This window comes from Anopheles coustani, chromosome 2 (assembly GCF_943734705.1).
Source record: "Anopheles coustani chromosome 2, idAnoCousDA_361_x.2, whole genome shotgun sequence".
Classification (NCBI taxonomy): Eukaryota; Metazoa; Arthropoda; class Insecta; order Diptera; family Culicidae; genus Anopheles; species Anopheles coustani.
In genome coordinates, this window is record NC_071289.1 from 64,171,017 (window position 1) to 64,197,762 (window position 26,746).

General features: G+C 39.3%; 1 protein-coding gene across 1 annotated transcript in view; it reads right to left on the minus strand.

The window, feature by feature from the left end:
- LOC131264816 (leucine-rich repeat-containing protein let-4-like) overlaps positions 1-26,746 on the minus strand; it is a 45,996-nt gene that overhangs the window by 15,725 nt on the left and 3,525 nt on the right. The window contains exons 2-3 of the mRNA XM_058267083.1: positions 24,798-25,386; positions 16,131-16,297 (exon numbers count right to left, since the gene is read on the minus strand). Of these exons, the coding sequence (XP_058123066.1) occupies positions 16,131-16,297; positions 24,798-25,386 (756 nt within the window). The remainder of the gene's footprint in view (positions 1-16,130; positions 16,298-24,797; positions 25,387-26,746) is intronic.

Consider the following 26,746-nt stretch of genomic DNA (forward strand, 5'->3'; position numbering starts at 1 on the left):
CTCGATCGTAGTACTTCTGGAATCTCAATTCGGCTGTGAAGCTAGACATTATTTGCACAAACGATGCCATCGCACCTATATAGACAGGAAGTGTCACTTTTTGGATGATGATCATTGTGTTTTTCTGTTCCAATGCCGAAACGATACTATGCGCCCATCCGTTTTGTGTTGTGTTGAGTCGTGAAATTGTAGAAGTCAACCCACCATAATTACCAAACAACTCGCCATCAACTTGCGGAAAGAATACATCAATTGATACACAATACCAGAAATATAAGTGCCACACTGTGGAAAATGACAAATATTAAGTAGTTCTAGTCAAAAAACACATAACGTAGATTGCGAAGAGAGTCTTACCACTGAAACTTATTGGAGATTTATACCCCATATTTTCTGTGTATCTGCAGACTGAATGGGGATCGTTAGTGCTTTTATACCCAACCATCCAGTCAATTTTTATAAACGTGACGCATTGGCCAGTTTATAAAATGTCATTAGATAATACTCATCTAATGAATCATTCGGAATAGAATGGTGAATGGTGTTTTAATACCCACAAGGCCATCAGGGACTTGCTTTTCTGTTTGCATGTTTAGACTTTCCGCTATTTAAAGAACAGAATACTTTTTTAAGCGCAGGATTTCGTATTTTTTTCGACAGTTTTCAGGACAAAATGTTCTGCTCCGTTTCACCATTTCAATGTATTTGTATTGATGAGCGATACTTTTCTCGGCGCCGTAATTTAACCAAGCGCGTTCATTTATTCTTCCCTAAATCCAGTAGCTCGAGTGCAGGGATGTTTGCAAGGTATCGCGAAATGGAGGTTCAAATCATCCTCCACAAACAAAGTGTTTGCAGGACAGGAAACATTACCAGATTCAGAAAGAACAGATTAACTATTTATCCTAAAAATGTCATATCCACGGTGGTAAGATGATTATTTCCAATATCAAAATTTTCAATGCCGAATTATGTCGATCAAAAGATTTGATCTTGTTTTCGTTGACGTCGACTGCCACGCTTATTTTGGTCGTTTTTGCCTGCAGACCAAGTTGTTTCTTCGCTGATGATCGTTAAACATATAAAAATGCTTATAAAATGTTTCATTACGCAGTTATTTTAAAACCAACCACAAATTAAGCTATACAAGAGATGAAACTTTGATGAACTACCAAAGGATTTGTACTTAAGAGTTTTCATTTCAAAGATATAGTACTTCATGTGTACGTGGATAGTCAGTCCTTTCGTACAGGGAAGGGTCCGGCCTCGGATGGGGTTCGATCCCACGCCGTCGAGATGGTGAGCCCCAGCGCCCATGGGCCGATTTTTAAACGGACCCCCAAAAATCCTAGTTATAGGATTATAATAGTTTACGTTGCATACTGTTCAGACGTTACTGTTGTTGTACAGGCATCAATAAATAAAACAAATTCTGCCAATTATTTTGCTATGTCTGTTCGTTATTTATTCATTTGAAAATGAATTCAATCTTCAATCAACCAATTAGTAGAACCTTTTCTTTTACGAAATTCAAAATTCGAATGATAAGCTCAATAGTACATTGCAGGAACAATAGAGGAAATGAACACAATACTTGTGTTTTGCGTTGGTTGAACAAATCATTGTTACAGGGTTTTCCATTTGATAGCACAAAATAATAAGATGATACCACAAACGCAGTACATGATTCCACAAACGTGACAGATGACAAGCCAAGTGTGGCATGTATACAACAATCGTGGCAGATGATATCACAATTGTGGGAGATGATAGCACGAGCCAGTACGATGGAGTCAGTGAAGTACAAAATCGCGCGTATAAACGCAAGTCAACGCGGGTCTACAAGTCTGTCGAATCGCTGTGGATTCGTTTATACGCGCGATTGACAGACCATCCGTACCGGCTTGTGCTATCATCTCCTACAATTGTGATATCATCTGCCACGATTGTTGTATACATGCCTCACTTGGCTTGTCGTCTGTCACGTTTGTGGAATCATCTACTGCGTTTGTGGTATCATCTGATTATTTTGTGCTATTAAATGGAAAATCCTGTATCGAGGTTTCTAACTAGATTTTATTCAAGTTATGCTATGTGATGCAGGCGGTTTGATTGAGTAATATGTGTAAACTCGTGTGATATTCTATCTGCGACATGCAGTAACATTGTATATGTAAACGCTGAGAATGAATTTGTCCCTTCTGTATAAACAGGATCACTTCGTGTTGTTCCACCAACTAAGTCGAAAGCCTTTTATTTTACGTTGCCTTCTGTTAGCCTTCCTTACTGACGCCTTCTGATTTTCTGATCATCAGCAACTTAAGTGAGCTAAAATTGATGAGTTTATCCCCATCCTACTTTACAGATGTCTATGTTTATTTGACGCAGCAAACCTTCGACCAGGTGTTAATTTCAATTAGGCTTTCATGTTCTCGACAGGATCCTCCTCTCCCAACCTTGTTTAGCATCAGTGTACCATTGAATAGTTGTTTCTTAAATGTCATCGCACTATCACAGCTTGTTGGGTTGCTTTCAATCATTAGAACTACCGTTGGAAAGAGTTGAAACACGTTCGAAGGCACGCTGGTCAGTCGGTTATATCCCAGAGAGATGGAACGTAAACTCGGAAAGGTACATCCTGTGAAATTCACCTTAACAAGCTCATTGTCGTTAACACTCAGTACGCTTAGCGCATCGTGCTTGACTGGGCTTGAGGTCGATAGGGATATGATCTTATTACGATCCAAATTCAAATAGCCTAACTTCTTCGCTTGCCGTATGGACGACAGATCCACGCGCGTTAATTGATTCTCTCCCAAATTCAGTATTTCCAGTGTAGGATAGTTGACGAGATTTCGCGGGATGGAGGATAAATTATTTCTTCCCAAGGAAAGCGTATTCAGCACAGGAAACGACACCGCTTGGGGTTGAAACGAGGTCAGTCGATTGTTGCTTAACATCAACTGCTTCAGTGCCGGAAACTTTACAGGAATCGTACTATCAACTCGTACGATTTGATTGTAATCCAGATACAGAACGGAGAGATTTGCTATTTGACCAAAGAATGACATATCCACGGTGGTCATTCGGTTAACTGCCAAATCGAGAGTTTCAATGCTAACAGTATGGTTTGTGCCGACTAGAAGATTGATTTTGTTGTCGCTTAAGTTGATGCGTGAGATCCTCTGTGTACTGGAGAACGATGCGAGTGTAAATTGAGTGAACTGATTTTTCGAAGCATACAGAACTTTAAGTCTTGCCAGGTTTTTCAATCCTTGAGGGAATTGGCTCAGGCCAGTGTTGCGAATGCTCAAATCATGTATGTGACTATTTGGCTGGATCTGGATGTCCTGCAGCACAGGGGCATCGACCAAAACAATTGTTTGTATCTCGGTATCTCGGGGTGTGTAGAATACTCGCTCATAGTACTTGCGGAATGTCAATTCGGCTGTGAAACCAGACATTATTTGCACAAATGACGCCACCGCACCTGGAGCATCCGGAAGTGTCACATTTTGGATGATGACCGTCGACTGTGCCTGTTCAATAGCCGAAACAATACTGCGCGCCCATCCGTTTTGCGTCGTGTTGAGTCGCGGAATCGTGCAAAGCCCCCATCCACACACTTGACCATCAACTAGCGAATAGAGTTCTATTGATACACAACACCAGAGATACACGTGCCACACTATTATCGGAAATATTGAAAACAAACAAAAGACAAATTACTGTTAAAGAACAAAAGGTTAATTGATTGAGAAATTTTTAAAGTCCTACCTCTGACACATTTTGAACCTTGTAACTGCATGCTTGAATATTAAAAAAACAAAAAATCTCTGCCCTGTCTTTTATAGTCCATCACGCCACGTTCTAATGCATGTTTAATATGGTAAAGTTATCTGATATAATTAACCATCATTATTTAGTAATTCTCGATCACGTGACTTCCGTTGTTAACCAGCATGAAAGGTTGTTGTTTATCTGTAAGTAACATAAGAACACTTGCCCAGATAAAGCTTTGACAAAGCAATGGGAATGGACATTTCTCTCAAATAAAATTTATGCACAATCGAATAACATTCTAGACTATGTTTAGGCGTGTTGTATTTTCTAGACAATCTACTACATATTTTAGCTTTTTTATGTATGGAGTTCTGTGTACACTAAAAACTCGACCAATACTGAACCGTCGCTTCTGAAACTTTTCACACATTAAGCTTAAGTGTTGAATATTTCCTTAAATTTCATACTGTTTGTGCCAATGAAGATTGTCAAACTCCAATAAATGTTCCACCAGTGGATTCTTGGATGGTAGTAAAACAATTTTGTTTTGGGTATTAAATTGACAGATCAGCATAACAGTTCAGGAAATGGAGTAAGCAGCACATTAGACAACCATTTTTATTATTGTAGTATTTTTATGATAATGTATGAGATATTGTGTTGAACACCAGGTTCAGTAATTAGTTTTATTGATCTCCAGATTAGCGCAAAATGTTCACTAGATATCATCAACCAGAAATAATAAGCCATCGCTGTCATATAAAGTAATGTAGAAAAAATATCTGAGTAAAAACATGTATTTAATTGGTTAGTAACCAATCAGAACTTCTTCGACATGTTTCAAATAATCTGATACCACCACTGATGGAACTGCATTCATCCAGATAATTCAATAGCTGCTAAAACCATCATTTACGAGCCAAAAGTTTCTTGACTATGCAACGCCATGAATATGGAACATTAAAAACGTATTACTTGAAAAAGCGGGTAAAGTTCTTGCAAAGTTGTTTAGGAAACAGTGTCGTTTTGTAAAAATAGGAGACGTAAAAGGGAAAACAAGTTTGAGTCACGAATCCATTGTCATTACACGATCTATATCTTTTTTCTATCTTCTCTGTACGTTTACGCTGATGACCTAATACTAATTGTATAAATTGCACATGTTTTGAATAAAGAGCTTTTTTCTTCTTGTTTTAAATTAATTTCAGAATGGATGGACCTACGTTAACCGACTGTATAGAAAGATGTTCGATTGATTCAATTTCACATCCCTCGCATTTACGATTTTCTCTAATAATTTAGAAACATGCTGCTTTTAGTAGCGAGTGCCCCGTATACAAAAAACAGGCATCAAAGATTGCTAACCATTCCCAATAGCAGCGATTGCTGGGGATAGGGCAGCGATATGAAATCATGTATTGCAATGCCGCTGGCCTGTCGTCTAGCTATGTTCTGTTACGCGACTCGGTAGAAATGATGCAACCTGCGTTGGTCCTTCTATCTGAGACGCATATAACGGAGTGCGAAGCATTTGATCAGTTTAGTATACCGGGGTACAGGGCCGTATCCTGTTTATCCCACTCACGACACAGTTGCAGTTTATGCTGGGAACTCGGTTGTCTTGAAGGTGATTCTAAACGAGTCACTGGAAGGCAACTGGTTTTTAAGGGTTTACTGTGACTCGAGGCATGGCGGCTGCAAACTATGGCGTTCTGTATCACTCACCTAGTTCAAGTGACCCACGATTTGTCGAAATTCTGGAGGCCTGGTTAGACAGGTTTCTAGATTTTGGCAAGCGTAATGTCTTGGTTGGGGACTTCAATATTGATTTGTTCAATGATGCGAGGTCCGAAAAATTGAAGAAGCTTATGGCCTCGATGTGCCTGAAGCAGAAGGTTAGTGCAGCTACTCGTATTACGAATAATAGCAGGACATTGATTGACCATGTGTACTGCAACACAGACTCAATTAGCGTGGTAGCAGATGCTTGTGCAAAATTATCTGATCACGAAACTTTGCTTTTAAACTTGAATGATGAACGTTTCAGGACAGTTCAAAAACAAGTTAAATGCTGGAATAGGTACTCTAAAGAGGGTCTTTGTCAGGCGGTCACTTTGGGACTACAGAGGGAAACTACAAATTTCCAGGAAGCTGCAGATCTATTGAAGGATACACTAGATAGTGCTATGAATAGTTTAGTTTATGAAAGGACCATGGAGACTAGATACTCTGGCAGATGGTATACGTTGGCTCTGGAACGTCTAAAGCGGAAAAGAGACAAAGTGTATAAAAAGTTTGTTCAGACTAATCTGGCTTCACATTGGTGTGAGTACACTAAGCTACGAAACGAGTACAGTAGGTCTTTAAAAACTACTCGTGAGGAATACTTCAGTAGGGAAATTAGCAAGCATCAGGGTAATAGTAGGGAACTTTGAAAACTTCTTAAAAGCATGTTGAAACCCGACGAGAATACCGCTTCATGCGTGAAATTCGATAACTGTTTCGAGTCCGATGAGGCGGTGATCGCAGCATGGTTCAACAACTTTTTTGTGAATAACGTCACACTTGTTAACAGCAACATTCCGACGGTAGACGAATCAGTCGAGCTGAGACAAGTTGATACTCCCAGGCATAGATTTTCTTTTCAACCAATAGACATGAGCAAGCTTAGGCAGATATGTTTTGACCTGACCAAAACGGCAGGAATAGGAAATGTAAATGCAAAAACTTTGCAGGATTGCTTTCATGGGGCAGGGGAGACGCTCCTGGATTTGATTAACCAATCGATGGAGAGGGGTGTTGGAAGGACCAATATCGAGACCCTTGTTGCTCACAACACTTAAACGATTCGGTATTGAGGGGAGGGAACTCAGTTGGTTCAGCGATTATCTGACAGGTAGATCCCAGAGGACAATTTTCAAAAAATCTGTTTCAGATCCCATTGAAAACACCCTTGGGGTTCCACAAGAAAGTGTTCTTGGACCAATTTTGTTTATCATGTACATAAATGACATGAAGCAGGTCTTACGTTCCTGCAAGATAAATCTGTTTTCTGATGACACAGTAATATTTATATCGCGAAAGGACGTGAAACAGGCAGAGTCCCTTTTAAATGCAGACTTGGTGGCTCTGGATGGCTGGTTGAAATACAAGAAATTCACATTAAACATTGGTAAAATACACTACATGGTGATGTCGTGGATCGGCCAGCTTTCCATTGCCATCAACACGGAACCAATTGACCGAGTCTCCCAGGTCAAATATTTGGGAGTCATTCTTGACGACGGACTTACATTCAGTGCGCATATTGATGGGGTCATCGCTAAGGTGGCAAAGAAGTGTGGTGTGATAAGTAGACTGGGGAACAACCAAAATTTTTTTGGGAAAGTTCACCTCTACAAAGCAATTATATCATCACATTTTGATTTTTGTCCACCAATATTGTTCCTCGGCAATCGGACACAGCTCAAAAGGTTGCAAAAAGTGAAAAATAGGGTAATGAGGTTAGTGTTGTGTTGTAGTCGGTACACGCCGTCTGCTGTTATGCTGGATGTCCTGCAATGGATGTCGGTAGAGCAGCGGATAGTGTATCAGACTATGATACTAATATTCAAACTCCTGAGGGGCTTGTTACCGGGGTATCTTGGAGAAAGAGTAGTTAGGGGTTCTGACGTTCACCGGTACAACACTCGTAGGGCTCATGATCCCAGGACGTCGAACTTTTCGTCAGTATTTGCCAGGAATTCACTATTTTGTAAAGGTATACAATGGTACAACAGCATGCCAAGAGAGATTGCCGAGGCTGCAAACGTTCGCGAGTTCAAGCGCTTGTGTGCCGTGTACGTTAAGCAGGTTGTTAAGTAGAACCCTGTAGAATGTGTAATGTCTCAAAGTTGTATTTTGTGAAATTTAATGTTTGTAAGCATCGCATTTGTCATCACGATCTCACAGATGATGATGATGAGATTTTTGTTTTGCAAATTTAAATGTAAATAAAAAAATGGAACAACATATCTTTGAGCCACGCGCGCGTAAAAGTGGAAATTTGAAGTTGATCTTTCTGTAGGAACTGCATCAGTCGCTCTTGTGCAATCACGTGACAGGCGCCTCGAATTCATCCATTGATGATTTTTTCGACGCGACCAATTGTCTCACGGATAAGGTTTGCTTAATTTGCAAATCCTGGAAAGTGGTAACTCCCCTCCATATGTTGGACAAGGAAGATACCGGCTACACGAATAGGAGATAGATTTCTATCTTTTGGAAGTTGTGTTAATCGCTGTACGCAAGGAAAAGAGAGCTGAGTAGTCTTTTTCGTGAAGGGTCACTTTGATCCCACCACTTCGTGATCGTCAAATATCTTAAGATAACCGCCATTCTCAAACCTGTGTTGGGGTAAGAGGTGGGACTCATTATCATCATTTAACTGCATGCTTGAAAGTTGAAAAAACAAGAAATCTACGCTATCTTTTATAGTCAACCACACCACGTTCTAATGCATCTTTAATATGGTAATTAAATTATCTGATATAATAAACCATCATTATTTAGTAATTCTCGATCATGTGACTTCCATTGATAACGAACAATGTTACAAACACTCTCTTACGACATGGAATATTTAAAAGAATTCTTAGGAATTTCGGGGTAATGTATAGAAAATCACAAATTTACTTTATATTTCCTGCTGCTTGTTACGGAGTGGACAAGTTGTGTTTGTAACTATTTGATGCTTTTCTTCTTATCCCGTTCTTTTTCCTTTGACAGATGCTGTTGCCAGTGAATGGAAATTATCTTTGAATCCCGAATACCGTCCAGGCGGTAAGAGCTAGCGGGATGGCTTTGAACATTTATAAATTGAGCATAATATGACAAACAAAAAAGTATTTCTGATTCCTAGAAACCACGACAATGCATGCCTTGAAAAGCAAAACAGAAATGTGAATATAGAGTCATTTTTGTTTCTACCGAGACCAGGTGTGAAGAAATGGTGTAAAAATTGGTGTGAAGAAGTGTCCAATAGGTTATTTATTTTCTGATCGCAAAGAGATTAAAATTCTTCTGTCGCCTTCTGATTTTCTGATTTTCAGTGATTTTTGAGAACAGAAAATTAGTTTCCGGTGACCCAACATTAGAGATGTATAAGTCTATTTAACGCAGCAAACATTCGACCAGCTGTTAATTTCTATTGGACTTTCATGTTCCCGACAGGATCTGCCTTTTCCAACGGTATTTAGCGTCAGTGTACTATTAATTAGTTTTTTCTTAAATTTCACCGCACTATCACAGCTTGTTGGGTTGCCGGCCATCATTAACACTACCGTTGGAAAGAGTAGAAACACGTTCGAAGGGACGCTAGCCAGGCGGTTATTATCTAAAACAATGGTAGCTAAACTCGGAAAGATACATCCCGTAAAATTCACCTGAACAAGGTCATTGTCGTTAACACTCAGTACGCTTAGCGCATCGTGCTTGAGCGGACTCGAAGCCGATAGAGATGTGATCTTATTTCCACTGAGATCCAACATGATAAGCTTCCTCGCTTGTCGTATGAAAGATAAATCCACGCGCGTTAAGTTGTTCTTCCCTAAACCCAGCATTTCCAGTGTAGGATAGTTGACGAGGTTTCGCGGAAGGGAGGATAAATTATTATTTACCAAGGAAAGCTCCTGCAGCTTAGGAAATGAAACCGCTTGTGGTAGCAAAGATGTCAGTCGGTTGTTGTTTAACATGATCTCCTTCAGTGCCGGAAACGTTACTGGAATCGTACTATCAACTCGTATGATTTGATTGTTATCCAGATCTAGTAAGGAGAGATTTGCTATTTGACCAAAGAATGACATATCCACGGTGGTGAGTCGATTATTTGCCATATTGAGAGTTTCAATGATAACAGTATGGTTTGTGCCGACTAGAACATTGATTTTGTTGTCGTTTAAGTGCGTAAGTAACAACCTCTGTGTACTGGAGAACGATGCAAGTGTAAATTGAGTGAACTGATTTCTAGGAGCATACAAAACTTTAAGTCTAGTAAGGTATTTCAATCCTTGAGGAAATTGGCTCAGGCCAGTGTTGCGAATGCTCAAATCATGTATGTGACTATTTGGCTGGATCTGAATCTCCTGCAGCACAGGGGCATAGACCAAAACAACTGTTTCTACCTCGGTATCTCGAGGTGTGTAGAATACTCGCTCGTAGTACTTCTGGAATGTCAAGTCCTTTGTGAAAGTAGACATTATTTGAACAAACGACGCCACCGCACCTGGAGCATCCGGAAGTGTCACATTTTCGATTATGACCACTGACTGTGTTTGTTCAATCGCCGAAACAATACTGCGCGCCCATCCGTTTTGTGTTGTGTTGATTAGTGGAATCGTGCAACGCCCCCATCCACATAGTTGACCATCAACTAGCGAAGAGAGTTCTATTGATACACAACACCAAAGATACACGTGCCACACTATTATTGGAAGTATTGAAAACAAACAAACGATAAATTTTCGTTTAAGAACAAAAGGTAAATTGATTGAGAAATATATAAAATCCTACCGTTGACACGTGTCGATCCTTGTAACTGCATGCTAGAAAGTTAAAAAGACAAGAACTCTCTACCCTGTCTTTTATAGTCAACCACGCCACGTTCTAATGCATCTTTAATATGGTAATTAAATTATCTTATATAATAAACCATCATTATACACTAATACTCGAGCATGTGACTTCCATTTATAGCGAGCATTATTACAAACACTCTCTTACGGCATGGAATATTTAAAAGAATTTTCAGGAATTTCGGGGTAATGTATAGAAAATCACAAATTTTTTATTTACTTCCAACTGCTTGCTACAGAGTGCAAAAGTTGTGTTTGTAACTATTTGATGCTTCTCCTCTTATCTTGTTCCTTCTTGACTCATGGGTACGGACTGTCTCTAAAATGCATAAAAGGCATTTGTTTGGCTGCTAGCTGCAAATTTACACTTAACCAAAAAATCTTTGACGAAGCAATGGGTGTGGACATATATCTCAGATCAAATTTGTGCACAATCAAATAACATTCTAGCATACCGATGTTTAGGAAAGTAGCATTTTCCATTCAATATTAAACAATGCGTTAAATTAAACACTCGTTTTGCTAATTATATTGTGTAAATAGTATTTCATGTGTGTTTAATTCAGTGCAAGAATCCTCAATCTAAGATTTTAGATGAAAAATAGATTCGTCATTAAAAAATCGACAGGTTTATCTTATATAATTACATTCGATTGATTCCGGTAAAATGATAAAATCATAATTTTAGCGTTTTAATGCGATTCCATTTTTTATTATTTCAATATTTTTACATTTTAATATTTTTATTTTTAATATTTTTATCAGTATGTGTGAATTTTTTTTAGTGATCATCAGGTTTAGTAGTTGAAATTTTACAATTGTTTTATTAATAACTATTCTTCTTCTTCTTCTTTTTGGCGTAACGACCTCTTTGGTCATCCCTGCCTGTTAAGGGCTTACGAGACTATTTTCCCTGTTGTACGTACGTGGATAGTCAGTCCTCTCGTACAGGGGGGGGTCCGGTCTTGGTTGGGATTCGAACCCACGCCGTCGAGGTGGTGAGCTCTGGCGCTCATGAGGCGCACCGAGTTTGCATCCGTAGTCCTTTTTCCGTCGCGTAGGTCTGGCATGATTGGTCCAAATCGGTTCTACATTTTGGTAACTTTTCGTTGCAATGATACAGAGGGTATAACCTTTTTTTCACGAAATTCTAAAATTCGAATAATATGCTCAACAGTACCTTGCAGGAACATTGGAACAAATGAATTAGCCACAAAACACAAATACATCATAAGTTTAACAAATCGAAGTTATCGAGATTTCTAACTGGTATTTTATTCAGGATGTTTTATATGAAGCAAAACTCACTTAACCTGATATGCTACGACATGATGTCTGCTTATGTCGTTGAGCGACACGCTAATGTATTGGATAATCTGTTTTATTTAGTACAACATACCTTCAACTGGTTGTTGACTTCTACTTTTGCTTCGTTTATCAGACACTCTCTAAAACTCCATTCGAACGCCAATAGCAGTCTACCTCTGGCCACTTGTTGCTTGTATCGCTCCAAATCTTCGCACGTTAAAACATTTCCTGCTAGATTCAGTGAAACTTTAGGAAACTGTTTAAACACATTTGCTGGTACTTTTATTAACATGTTGTAATCTAATAAGATGGTATGAACATTCGGAAAATAACATCCCGTAAAATTCACATTCTTTACGATGTTGCTGCTAAGCCAAATGGCATTGAGTGCATCAAGTGTAATCGGACTGCTTGCGAACACAGAGGTGATCTTATTATAAGATATTATCAACGTTTCAAGATTTTTCATGTTTCGCAGAAATGAGAGATCAATGTACGTTAATTGATTAAATCTTAACGCAAGAGACTTGATCGAACGGCATTTCATAAAACCTCTCGGAAGGGTAGTCAAGCTGTTCCTATCTAAATTGAGTATGGTTAACGCTGGAAAATTATCCACATTTGCTTGGAATGTTGTCAATTGATTACTTGACAAGTACAACTTTTGAAGAGCAGACAGCTTGATCGACGTTGCGCTATCTACTCGTATGATGCGGTTGTTGTCAAGAAAGAGGATAGATAGACCTGATATTTTTTCAAAAACGGCCATATTCACTACTTTGAGATGATTTTGACCGATATTTAGTATTTCGATACTAACGGTATGATTTGAACCAACTAGGAGACTGATTCTGTTCCCACTGACATCTACAGATGATAATTTTTGGGTACTAGAAAAAGAGCCAAGAGCCAACTGGGTGAGGTTACCGAAATTAGCATCCAACACCACCAGGTGTGTCAGGCTCCGTAACCCTTGTGGTAAACGTTTGATATTAGTTCTGATCAGTGTGAGTTGACGCAAGTGACCGTTTGGCTGAATCTGAAACTCCTCTAATAGAAGAGCGTTGTAAATAAATAGAAATTCTACTGCGGTGTCATGCGATATGTAGAATACACGCTCATGATACTTCTGGAATATAAGTTGCTCTGTGAGGCTAGAGATGACTTGGACGAACGATGTCATCGCACCTGGTGAGACGGGAAGCGCTACCTTTTCGATAGAGATCGATGCGCGTCCCTGTTTCAGCGCTGCGACAATACTGCGTGCCCAACCATTTTGCGTAGTGTTGAGTCCAGGAATAGTGCAATAGTCGTAGCTATCATTTTCACATAATTGACAATCAACTAGCGGAGAGCTGATCATTGATACACAAGACCAGAGATATACATGCCACACTATCGAAAATGAAATAGATGAAAGATTCTTGATGAAGAACAATGTAAACACCGAGATTGAATATATACATGAAGAGTCTTACCACTGACACGTGAATACTTAAGCCACATACTTGATGTTTATATCTAGACTGAAATGTGTTGCTCATGGTTTGGTACGCAACCATTGTACGTGGCGAATTGATTGAGTAATAATGCGTCATTAGCTAATATTAGACGCTTGTTGCTTTTGACAAAGAATTAATGGTGTTTTAATCACTCAACTGGTCGAGCCGAGTTTCTACCAGCTCTTGGAACAAATTATATAATGTCCTCAAAGCCTTATTATTCCGAGTCTGATCCCACGCTATCAAGCTAAAAGAACTGGTAAAACTATTCTCTTGTAAAATATCAGAGTTTAAAAAGGGATCACTCAATGATTAATTTATTTCACATGCTATTTCACTTCCACTGACGATGTCTTCATACTAACTGTTTTTTTTTTATTATTATTTAAATATATACTATAAACAACCGTTCGGATGTTTAATTCTACTTTAGTTCCATTTATTCCAAAAGTTCCAACTCTTTGAAGGTCCAAGGATTTATAAATGGCAGTTTTCCTTCCACGTAAATTTATTTTATCGATCTTCGGAAAACAACTTTTTATCCTGAGCATTTTTTTTTACCAAATGGATCAAAACAGAGATCATATTTGTTCTATCCAACTCAGATCGAACATTTAAAACGCGAACACCAATGGTTAAAAAAGAAAGAAAAAAGAAAAACTTTCCTTTGCACGCGAAAACTCAATTATATCAATTCATGAAGGATTGATTGAATTGATCAATTGGTGGATCAGTCCTCTTGATCTTATTAAATTCATAATACGACGCCTTCTGATTTTCTGATCATCAGTGATTTTTGTGAGCAGAAAGTGAGTTTACCCCCATTTATTTTCACAAATGTTTATGTCTATTTGACGCATCAAACATTCGTCCAGCTGTTCATTTCTATTATGCTTTCATGTTCCCGACAGGATCTGCTTTTTCCAACGGTATTTTAATATTTAATAAAGTGTACCATTAATTAGTTTGTTTTTTTTTCTTAAACTTCATCGCACTGTCACATCTTATTGGGTTGCCGGCTATGTTTAACACTACCATAGGAAAGAGTACAAAGTGAAGTGAAATTCACCTGAACAAGCTCGTTGTCGTTAACATTCAGTACTCTTAGCGCATCGTGCTTGAGAGGACTCGAAGCCAATAAGGATGTGACCTTATTTCCATTGAGGTCTATCACGATAAGCTCCTTCGCTTGTCTTATGAACGATAAATCCACGAGCGTTAAGTTGTTCTCCCCTAAGCCCAGTGACTTCAGTGTACGATAATTGACGAGATTTCGCGGAATGGAGGATGGAATTATTTCTTCCCAAGGAAAGTATTTGCAGTACAGGAAATGAAACCGCTTGAGGTTGAAAAGATGTCAGTCGGTTGTTGTTTGACAGCGACTCCTCCAGCAAATTGGATCATCAAACATTCGCAAACGCGGGTGAGTACATTATATTTTCCATTACTGAACGTGAAAGCGCATACGAAACGAAATTGTTCATAATAAGTTTACCCGTACAAATCATAAAATGTTTTAAAGGATATAATAAAATATGCATCTCACTTTCATATCTAGCGAATAAGCGTAACATAAAGGATCTCCCTACCATAACACATCTTCATTTATCTGTTTGCCTCATTTGTGTTTTAGTTGTATGGTTTCTTTTAAAATCAGACATTTCATTCAATATTTTGTTTCCATCACATTTATGGCTGGGGATTTTAATAAATTACGATGTGTAAACTCATGTAGTATCCTTTATAGGTTCAGCAGAAACCATGCATATGTAAACCCTTAGAATTAATTTATCACATTTGCCAAATTCAGGATCACTTGGTGACGAACGTGACGAACGCTTACCGTTTTAGGATGCCTTCTGTTAATCAAGAACTCTGATGCAATAATTTCTTCTGACGCTGTCTAAATGTTTGATCATCAACGACTTTTGTGCGCTGAATGTGAGTTTACCCCATGGGACTTTACAGATGTCTATGTCTATTTGACACAACAAACATTCGACCAGCTGTTAATTTCTATTGGACTTTCATGTTCCCGACAGGATGCTCCTCTCCCAACAGTATTTAGCATCAGTGTATCATTTAATAGTTGTTTCTTAAATTTCACCGCATTGTCACAGCTTGTTGGGTTTCCGTCCATGAATAACCGTACCGAAGGAAACAGCTGAAACACGTACGATGGCACGCTGGTGAGTCGGTTATATTCCAGAGAGATGGTATCTAAACTCGGAAAGGTACATCCTGTGAAATTCACCTGAACAAGTTCGTTCCTGTTGACAGTGAGTATCTTCAGCGTATCGTGCTTGAGCGGACTCGAGGCCGAGAGGGATGTGATCTTATTTCCATCCAGATCTAACATAAAAAGCTCCTTCGCTTGTCGTATAGACGATAGGTCAACGCGTGTTAATTTATTCACTCTCAATTCTAGTAGCTGGAGGGAGGGATAGTTGGCGAGATTTCGCGGAATGGAAGTCAAATTGTTGCCAGTCAAAAAGAGCTTCTGAAGTGCCGGAAAAGACACTGCTTGTGGTTGAAAAGATGTCAGTCGATTGTTGTTCAAGATCAATTGCAGCAGTGCCGGAAACTTTACTGGAATTGTACTTTCAACTCGTATGATTTGATTGTTAACCAGATACAGAACGGAAAGATTTGCTATTTGACCAAAGAATGACATATCCACAGTGGTAAGTCGATTAACTGCCATATTGAGAGTTTCAATGCTAACAGTATGGTTTGTGCCGATTAGAAGACTTATTTTGTTGTCGTTTAACTCCATACGTGTCAACCTCTGTGTACTAGAGAACGATGCAAGTGTAAATTGAGTGAACTGATTCTTCGAAGCATACAGAACATTAAGTCTTGTAAGGTGTTTCAGTCCTTGAGGAAACTGACTCAGACCAGTATTGTAAATGATCAAATCACGTACGTGACTATTTGGCTGGATCTGGATCTCCTGCAGTACATGGGCATCGTATAAAGCAACAGTTTCAACCTCGGTATCCCGAGGTGTGTAGAATACTCGATCGTAGTACTTGCGGATTGTCAAATCCTTTGTGAAAGTAGACATTATTTGCACAAACGACGCCATCGCACCTGGAGCATCCGGAAGTGTCACATTTTGGATGAAGATCATTGACTGTGCCTGTTCAATCGCCGAAACAATTTTGCGCGCCCATCCGTTTTGTGTCGCGTTGAGTCGAGGAATCGTGCAAAGCCCCCATCCACACACTTGACTATCAGCTAGTGGAGTGAGTTCTATTGATACACAACACCAGAGATACACTTGCCACACTGTTGGAAATATTGAAAACGAACAAACATCAAAGTCTTGTTAAATGACAAATCATATTAATTGAGAAATGTTAAGAGTCCTACCACTGACACGTTTCGAACCATGTAACTGCATGCTTGAAAGTTCAAAAACAAGAATTCTCTGCCCTGTCTTTTATAGTCGACCAGGCCACGCTGTAATGCATGTTTAATGTGGTGATTAAAATAATTGGATGTAATAAAATCTCATTATATAGCAATAACCGACCATGTGACTTCCGTTGATAACGAGTATGAAAGTCTGTTGTTTGGCTGTAGATTGTAAATTCACACTTATCCAGACAATCTTTCACCAAATTTGTGTACAATAGTAAAATATTCTAGCATGCCTATGTTTAGGCAAGATGCATTTTCTATTTTATTTTGAAAAAATGCTTTACATAAAATACTATTTATGCCAATAAATATTTTTCAACTGTAACAAACACCCACAATCTGACAATTTAGATAAAAAATAGATTCGCCCCTCAAAAAACCGAAGCTAATTCTTATTCAAATTTTACCAATGGAAGTTAATGTGCATGTGCGTTTCAATGTGCATCGACAGATTAACAATAATTCAATAAATGGAACAAGCAGATCATAAGACAATCTTTTTTACTTTTTTTGTGCTTTTTTTCAATTTGTATGAGATTTTTATTGATCACCAGATGTAATGATTGAAATTTTATACGTTTTTCTTTGAAATAGGTACAATATTTCCAAACAAACTTCAAATCATGTTTATTCGAAGTAGTATCCCTACGGCTAAGGGCCTTTCCACAATACTCAGGCAAATTATAAAGTCTTGGCCAATACAACTGATATCTGTTCTGTGGAAAATTCTTTGCCTGCTTACGATTCGACTGATCACTGTCTTGTTTTCTAAATCTGTATTTGATGTAACACATCTTCAACTGCTTGTTGACTTCTACTTTTGCTTCGTTTATCGGACACTCGTCGAAGCACTAAGGATAAGCTTATGATTGCACCAGGTGTTGCTGTCCTCAATTTTTCAAATTGATGTTTACTGAAAAACAACTCAACCTTTGTAGGTGCGATTTGTTTGTCAAATTTCTATTTACTTACTTGTTTAGTATCGAGTTGATACAAATGCATCACTCAATTTGGCACGTATTTCCAGCATCGACTTATGCTACAGTTGGTTTGGAATAGGAAAGTACCTGGTACCAGAAAAGGATCATATACCTGTGTGCTATCACTCAACTTTTCTTGTATATCTTCAAATCCATACGACGCGGTGCGTTTTGTAACGTATACAGTGTCATGGAACGGTTAGCTGAGTTTGGTACAAAGAAAGTGATCTTACACATCATAAGATGTGATTCTATTGTTATCGAATTGTAACTGCTCCAGGACTGTCACTTGGTTTACCAACTTAAGTCGAGTGACATGTGCACAGTTAGCAGCACATCACTTCCTATTATTTCAATAAAAACCGTATGATTTGAGCCGTTCAAAAGTTGATTTTGTTGTCGCTTAGACCCACAGTCACCAGAGCCTTTGGTTACGAGCAAATGATGCTAGCGAGAACTGAGTGAGTTACAAAGTTGAACAATGTCCACTAGATATGATCAACCAGAAATAGTAAGCTATCGCTGTCAGATAAAGTAGTGTAGAAAAAATATCGGGGTAAGACTGATATTCTGGGTATGGGTAAGACTAGGAAGAATAACTGCTTTCCAATGAGTTCTATATGGAATATGGAACATTCAAAACGTATCACTTGAACAAGCTGGTAGAGTTCTAGTAAAATTGCTCAAGAAACAGAGTATTTTTGTAAAACTAAGAGTCGTTAAAGGGAAAACAAGTTTGGATAACTTTTCGTAGAGCTTTGCTTCCATTGTCACTGCACGATCAATCTCTTTTTTTCCATTTTCTTTGTACGTCTTGCTGATAACTTAATACAAATTGTATAAATTGCACATGTTTTGAATATCAAGCTTTTTTCTTCTTATTTTAAATTAATTTCAGAAAATCATGGAGCGACGTTAACCGTCTGCATGGAAAGATGTTCGATTGATTCAATTTCATATCCCCCTCGCCATCCGCAGCGCCATCTGCGTCCCGTACTCCTCCGAAGATCGAACGTAGCATCTTGCGTTGAAAAATACCGTGTAGATCTCTTTCCAGTAAGGTCTATGTCTCATGTCCATAGAGTATAACAGGCTTTATTAGAGTCCGTTGAAGCGTCAGTTTTGTTCGCCGGGAGACTCGACCGGATCGTAGCCACTTGCGTAGACTACAGAAGGAGCGATTTCTAACGAAGATGAGCCTCCGAATTTTCAAGGACGTGTTAGATTCACATGTGAGGTGCACATAGATGACAGCAACTTTCATTCAACATAAACTCATTCATTCGACTTCCACGTCCATACTCCCAATCATAATATCCCCATTTATTTAGGGGCTCTTCAAAGTGCTACCATTACCTTTCAACCACCTCACCAGAGCTGGTGCAGCGAGAATAATTCCATTCAATTCAGGAGCTTGTTTGTTAAAGTATGGAAATCATGGAAATTTAAACAATCATAAATCCGGTTTGCTTCTATTTGGCGCAGCAAATATTCAGTTTACTGTCAACTTTTATAAAGCTTTCATTTTCCATGCAGAAAGCGCCTCTTCCAACGGTATTCATAGTCAGTGTTCGATTGACCAGTCGTGTCTTAAATCTCTCCGCACTTTCACAGCTTGTTGGGTTCTTGAATAAGTATAATTTCGCCGTAGGAAATAGCTGAAACACGTTCGAAGGGACGCTGGTTAGTCGGTTATGAGCGAGAGAGATGGTATCTAAACTCGGAAAGGTACATCCCGTGAAATTCACCTGAACAAGTTCGTTCCTATCGACAATCAGTATTTGCAGCGCATCGTGCTTGAGCGGACTCGAGGCCGAGAGGGATGTGATCTTATTTCCATCCAGATCTAACTCGGTCAACTTCTTCGCTTGTCGTATCGACGACAGATCAACACGTGTTAATTTATTCCCTGTCAAACCCAGTAGTTCGAGGGAGGGATAGTTGACGAGATTTCGCGGAATGGAAGTCAAATTGTTGCCAGTCAAGAAGAGTTTCTGCAAAGCCGGAAACGACACCGCTTGTGGTTGAAATGATGTCAGTCGGTTGCTGTTTAACATCAACTCCTTCAGCGCTGGGAACCTTACTTGGGTTGTACTTTCAACACGTATGATTTGATTATTGACCAGATACAGAACTAAAAGATTTGCTATTTGTCCGAAAAATGACATATCCAATGATGTGAGTCTGTTACGTGCGATATTGAGAGTTTCAATGCTAACAGTATGGTTTGTGCCGACTAGAACATTGATTTTGTTGTCGCTTAAATCCATGCGTGAAAACCTCTGTGTACTGGAGAACGATGCAAGTGTAAATTGAGTGAACTGATTCGCCGAAGCTTGTAGCCAATTTAATTTTGCAAGATATTTCAATCCTTGAGGAATCTGTCTTAAAGCAGTGTTGGGAATGTAGAAATTCCGTATGTGGTTATTTGGCTGGATCTGAATATCCTCCAGCACAGGCGCTTCCCACATTACAACAGTTTCGACTTCTGCATTTCGAGATATGTAGAATACTCGATCGTAGTACTTCTGGAATGTCAATTCGGCTGTGAAAGTAGACATTATTTGCACAAACGACGCCATCGCACCTGGAGCATCCGGAAGAATCACTTTTTGAATGATGATCATTGTGTTTTTCTGTTCCAATGCCGACTCGATACTACGCGCCCATCTGTTTTGTGTCGTGTTGAGTAGTGGAATCGTGCAAGTTAGCGAACCATCATTACTACACAATTGGCCGTCAACTTCCGGATAAAAATTATTAACAGACAAACAAGACCAGAAATAAAAGTGCCACACTGTGAAAAATAACAAACAACATTCAAACATTCTAGCCAAAAACACACAACATCGATTGAGAAGATGTCTTACCACTGAAACTTATGGGAGATTTAAACGCCATAATTTATGTTTGAATGCAGAGGGAATGCTACACGCGAATGGTTTTATACCCAACCATCCAGCCTTTTTTCGCAATTGTGGCATCTAGGCTAGTTTATAATACGTCTTTAGATAATACTCCTCTCATGATTCATTCGAAGCAGAATAAATGGTGTTTTAATCCTAACAAGTCCATTAGGGACATGTTTTTTTTCTGTTTGCATTACTAGACTTTCCGCTATTTAATGAGCTGAATACTGTTTTAAGCGAAGGTTTTCACTTTGCCCGCACATTTTCGAAACAAAATGTTCTGCTCCGTTTAATATTTTCAATGCATTTGCGTTGATGAGCGATACATCTTTTCATTAAACCAGACAGTTGCAAAAACAGCGAAAACATTAATGGATGGTCTCAAAAAGGAATAATTCGACTTCACACGACTTCTCGTTTATATTATTGAAAATAACCGTCTGGCGACTGATTGCCACTTTTGATTTATTTATTTCGTTTGTCCAGTGGCGTGTCGTCCACCTGAGCAACCTGTGCACTGCACAGTCATGAATTTTTAAAATGAATCACAAAATTATTTGTTAAGTTATGGTATTGTGATTTCCACCCGGAACAGTTGCGTTCAAAATCTACTTAACGCTTTACAGCGCTGCGCTGGGCTTTTCTGCTGGTGCACCGCTGCTACAAACGAGCTTCTTTAATCAAATAAAAACAGTTTTCTTAACCACAGTCTCATATTACAATTCTCATTACGAACGGTGAAGAAGCGGTAGTTTTCGTAATAGCAAGAGTTCCAGTTGGAAAGTCAATCAGTTTTGTTTACGGATGGGGACTTCCGCCAGTGCAGTAGCCAATCGTATATGCACACATTAGTTCTCTCGTGCATGTGTTGAATGCGTCCATGTGAAATTGTCAATGAATAGGTGCCTTTCCCGTGCACATTAGATTGTACCCAGGCCGGACCCGAGGTGAGTCTGACTTGCCAAATAAGAATTTGATTCACAGACATTGACTAACCGCGGATATGTTTATCGAGTAGATATTGGCGTTCGTGAAGTAAATTTGGAAGAAAATAAAACTTTGGAATAAAATCGAGGAAACAAACACGTAAATATAGTCACCAATTGAAAGCTGATTAAAAAATGTCTCAGCAGCCACGCTGGACTGGGTAATACTGCTGGTGCACAGCATTGTTATATTTAGCGTGAAATTACCAGTCCATTTGTGCATCGACACTGACCAGGACATCGTAGATGATCTGTTAAACTCATTTTTCAGGTAGATTCATTTAGTAGCAATTAAAGATTGCAGAACTAAATAGACCATTCACGGTTCCTCAAACTATTCTTTCACTTAACATCCTGACCAAATTCGTCGTCCTGTATCATGCCGTTCTGGTTCTAATAAACCACGTTATAAGGTTTACCTAAGTAGGTATTACTTTTTGCCTTTTGAAGATGCCCACCCATCTCATTTTCTCACGAGACGCCACTGCGTTTGTTACTTCCTGAAAGATCCAAGGGTATCTTCATCTTCTTCCTTTCTGGCCCGCTCACAGTTGAGCACGTGGTGCTAACCTGGTCTGGTCACCATTCATTCTCAAGGTAGCTCGATCCATAGCTGCAGCTCTCCTCCCGGTCGCATCCGATGTCCCTCAGGTTCTGCTCAACTTGTCCATTCACCGAGCTCGCTGAGCTTCTCGTCGTCTTGTGCCGGGTGGGTCGCTGATGAGCACCTTATTGGTGGGGCATCCTCATGACATGTCCCAATCAACGAATAGTGTCGACCTTTGTCACCGTCAAGATGTTCGGCCCGCCATACAGCCCGTCTAGCTTGTGGACCATCCTTTTCCTTCACACGCCCTGCTCACACACACACACCAAAGATAGATCGGAGCACGCACCGCTCCAAAACTACAAGACATAGACGTTTTCCGTAAGCATAAGAGTCCAAGATTCATGCCCATAGAAAACGACCGGCCTTCTGGACCTCAGGAGTTTGTGGAACCCATAGTAGGCACGATTCCCCTGAATAATGTGCCCCCAGATTTCGCAGGTTAAGATAGTGTCGGGGTAGCAAAACTCCTCTACTACCTCAAGTTCGTCACCGTCCACTGATATACTGCTCCCCAGCTTGACTCTGTCACTGTCAGAGCCTCCAACGACCAGGTACTTTGTTTTCGTCGCATTGATCATTAATCTAATCCTGGTAGGGTTCCGCCCGATAATGTCGATGTCATCCGCGAAGCCGAGGAATTGGAGCGAGCCGGTGAAAATCGTGACACGGATGTCGAAGCCCGCGCTCCTCATGACACCTTCCAGAGCGATGTTGATTAGAAGGCAGGAGAGTCCATCACCACTCCATGAGAACCACCGAAGGAGAAAGAAGTAGAAGACGTGAGTTTTAGCATGCGCTAAAACAGTTTTTATTAAAATTAAAATTGAGAATGTGACATTTGTAGCACTTTGGATGGTCAATGTTATAGAGGTTTCTTACTGGTATTTTATCCGAGTTATGCCTTGTGATGCAAAACTCACAACCCCTGTTATTCTACGACATGATGGCAACCTGGCTACATGTTGTTTATCGACACGCTACTGTCTTTGGTCATGCGTTTTATTATACCTGGTTTTTGGCTTCTACTTTTGCTTCGTTTTTCAGACACTCTCCAAAACTCTATTCCAACGTCAATAGCAGTCTACCTCTGGCCACTTGTTGCCTGTAACGTCCCAAATTTTCTCTAGGACTTTAGGGAACGGCTTGCAAACATTTGCTGGTACGTTTGTCAACATATTGTAGTCTAATAAGATGGTATGAATATTCGGAAAATAACATCCCGTAAAATTCCCCGGTATTACGAACGGCTGACGGATGTCTCTTCGGAGAGAGGCCTTGTCCCACTTGGGGATGTCGTACCACATAAAAAAAATCACATTCTTCACACTGTTGCTGCTAAGCCAAATGGCATTGAGTGCATCAAGTTTGATCGGACTGCTTGCGAACGCAGAGGCAATATCTTATTAAGAGATATTATCAAAGTTTTGAGACTTTTCATGTTTCGCACAAATGAGAGATCGACGTACGTCAGTTGATTAAATCGTAATGCAAGAGACTTCGAACGGCATTTGTAAAACCTCTCGGAAGTGTGGTCAAACTAAGGCAGCTTGATCGACGTTGCGCTCTCAACTCGTATGATGCGGTTGTCGTCAAGAAAGAGGATAGATAACTCTGCTCATGAGCGGCCCATGAGCCTCGGCGGCGTGAGTTCGAATCCCAACCGAGACCGAACACTTCCCTGTACGAAAGGACTGACTATCCACGTACAGAAAGGAAAAAAGTCTTGTAAGCCCTTAACGGGCAGGCATGACGCCAAGAAGAAGATACTTCTGGAATTTTAAGTTGCTCTGTGAGGCTAGAGATAACTTGGACGAACGATGACTCACCATCGCACCTTGTTTCAGCACGCGTCGTCGTGACGGTCCGCCAGTTTTAATCTGTTATTTGTTAATTATGTATTTTAACGGGCTAGGATAATAAAGTATTTTTTTATTCCCAAAATACAAAAGTTTCTAAAAATTGAAAATAGAATAAATGAAAGATTCTTGTTTAAAAACAACGTAAATCAACATCGAGATCGAGTAGATATATGAAAAGTCTTACCACTGACACTTGAATACTTATGCCACATACTTGATACAACATCGATACAACAACACTGCTAAATTTACCTTTTTACTTCATTTGTGGTCGAGTGGAATAAAGAATTAAAAATCAAACATTTAATTCAACATCTTCTTTCAATAAGTTTTATGGGTGGAGATTCCAACAAACTAAGGTGTTTAAACTCATGTAACAGCTCTGATACGTTAAATAAGGATCACTTCGGGTTGGTCCGCCAACCGTGACGGGCTCCTTTCGTTTTAGGTTTCTTTCTCTTATTCAAGCCCTCTAACGCTTCAAGATATTCTGACGCCTTGTGATTTTTTGGTTTTTCAACAATTTATGTGATCTAAAATTGAGCTTACAGCGATGTTTATGTCTATTTGACGCAGCAAATTTTCGACCAGCTGTTGATTTCTATTTCGCTTTCATGTTCCCGACAGGATGTATCTCTCAGAACGGTATTTAGCCTCAGTGTACCGTTAACTAGTTGTTTCTTAAATTTCACCGCACTTTCACAGCTTGTTGGGTTGCCGGTCATCATCAACTTTACCACAGGAAAAAGTTGAAACACGTTTGACGGCACGCTGGTTAATCGGTTATATTCCAGAGAGATGGTATCTAAACTCGAAAAGGTACATCCTGTGAAATTGACCTGAACAAGCTCGTTGCTGTTGACGGTGAGTATTTCCAGCGCATCGTGCTTGAGCGGACTCGAAGCCGATAGGGATGTGATCTTATTTTCGTTGAGATCCAACACGATGAGCTTCTTCGCTTGTCGTATGGAAGACAGATCCACGTCCGTTAATTTATTCTTCCCTAAGTCCAGAAACTCCAGCGTAGCATAGTTGACGAGATTTCGTGGAATGGAAGTTAAATTATTACTTCCCAAAGAAAGCATCCGCAACTCAGGAAATGAGACCGCTTGTGGTTGAAACGATGTCAGTCGATTGTTGGTTAAGTACAATTTTTTCAGTGTCAGAAACTTTACCGGGAATGTACTGTCAACTCGTATGATTTGATTGTTATACAGATCAAGAATGGTAAGATTTGCTATTTGTCCAAAGAATGACATATCCAATGATGTGAGTCGATTATATGCCATATTGATTGCTTCAATGCTAACAGTATGGTTTGTGCCGACTAAAAGATTGATTTTGTTGTCGCTTAAGTCCATGCTTGAGAGCCTCTGAGTGCTGGAGAACGATGCGAGTGTAAAATGAGTGAACTGATTTCTCGGAGCATACAAAACTATAAGGCTTGCGAGGTATTTCAATCCTTGAGAAAACTGGCTCAAGGCAGTTTCGTAAATATTTAAATAAAGTATGTGACTATTTTTCTGGATCTGGATCTCCTGCAGCACAGGGGCACCGGCTAAAACAATAGTTTGTACCTCAGTATCTCGAGGTGCGTGGAATACTCGCTCGTAGTACTTGCGGAATGTCAATTCGGCTGTGAAAGCAGACATTATTTGCACAAACGACGCCACCGCACCTGGAGTATCCGGAAGTGTCACATTTTGGATGATGATCTGACAATATGTGGATGACTTAGTCTCTACAATCGCCGAAACAATATTGCGCGCCCATCCGTTTTGTGTCGTGTTGAGTCGTGGAATCGTGCAAAGCCCCCCTTCACACACTTGACCATCGGCTAGCTGAGAGAGTTCTATTGATACACAACACCAGAGATACACGTGCCACACTATTGGAAAGATTGAAAACAAACATACTATTGTTAAATAGCAAAATGTAAATTGATTAAGAAATAATTAAAGTCTTACCAGGGACATGTTTCGAACCTTGTAACTGCATACTTGAAAGTTTAAAAAACATGAATTCTCTGCCCTGTCTTTTATAGTTAGCCATGCCAAGTTCTAATGCTAGTTTAATGTGGTGATTAAAAAAATCTGATATAATAAAGTCTCATTATATACCTATACCTGAACATATGACTTTCGTTGTTAACGAGCATGACAGTTTTTTGGCTTTATTTACAAATTCACACTTATCCAGATAAATTTTTGGAGAAAGCAATGTCCATCCACATTGCTTTCATTCGGATCAAATTTGTAACATTTGAATAACAAGATGGTTGGGCGTGTTACATTTTCTATTCAATATTAAACATTTTTTAAAATAAAATACTGGTTGTGTTTAATACATGTTGTCCAACTCGTACAAATGTTCCTTCAATGGATTCCTGTCTGGTAATAATATAATTATATTGGCGTATTTATTTGAATCGAGAGATTGACATAACAATTTAATAAATGGAACAAGCAGCCCATTATAAAACCATTTTTATTAATATAATATTTTTATAAATATGTATAGTTTTTGTATTGATGGTGCAGTAGCTGATTTTATTGATCCCCAGGTCAGTGCACAATGTCCACTGAATATGATCAACTAAAAATAGTAGTGTTGAAAAATTGTCTGTGCAACAAAAATGTATAATTGGTTTTCAATCCATTCAGCATTTACTGTTACAAGCAGCTTCTGGAGTCGTCATGAATGAAGAATGACCTGATGTTTTATAAATTGGGACGTATCACTTGAAAAAGGTAATATAATTGGTAATATCCA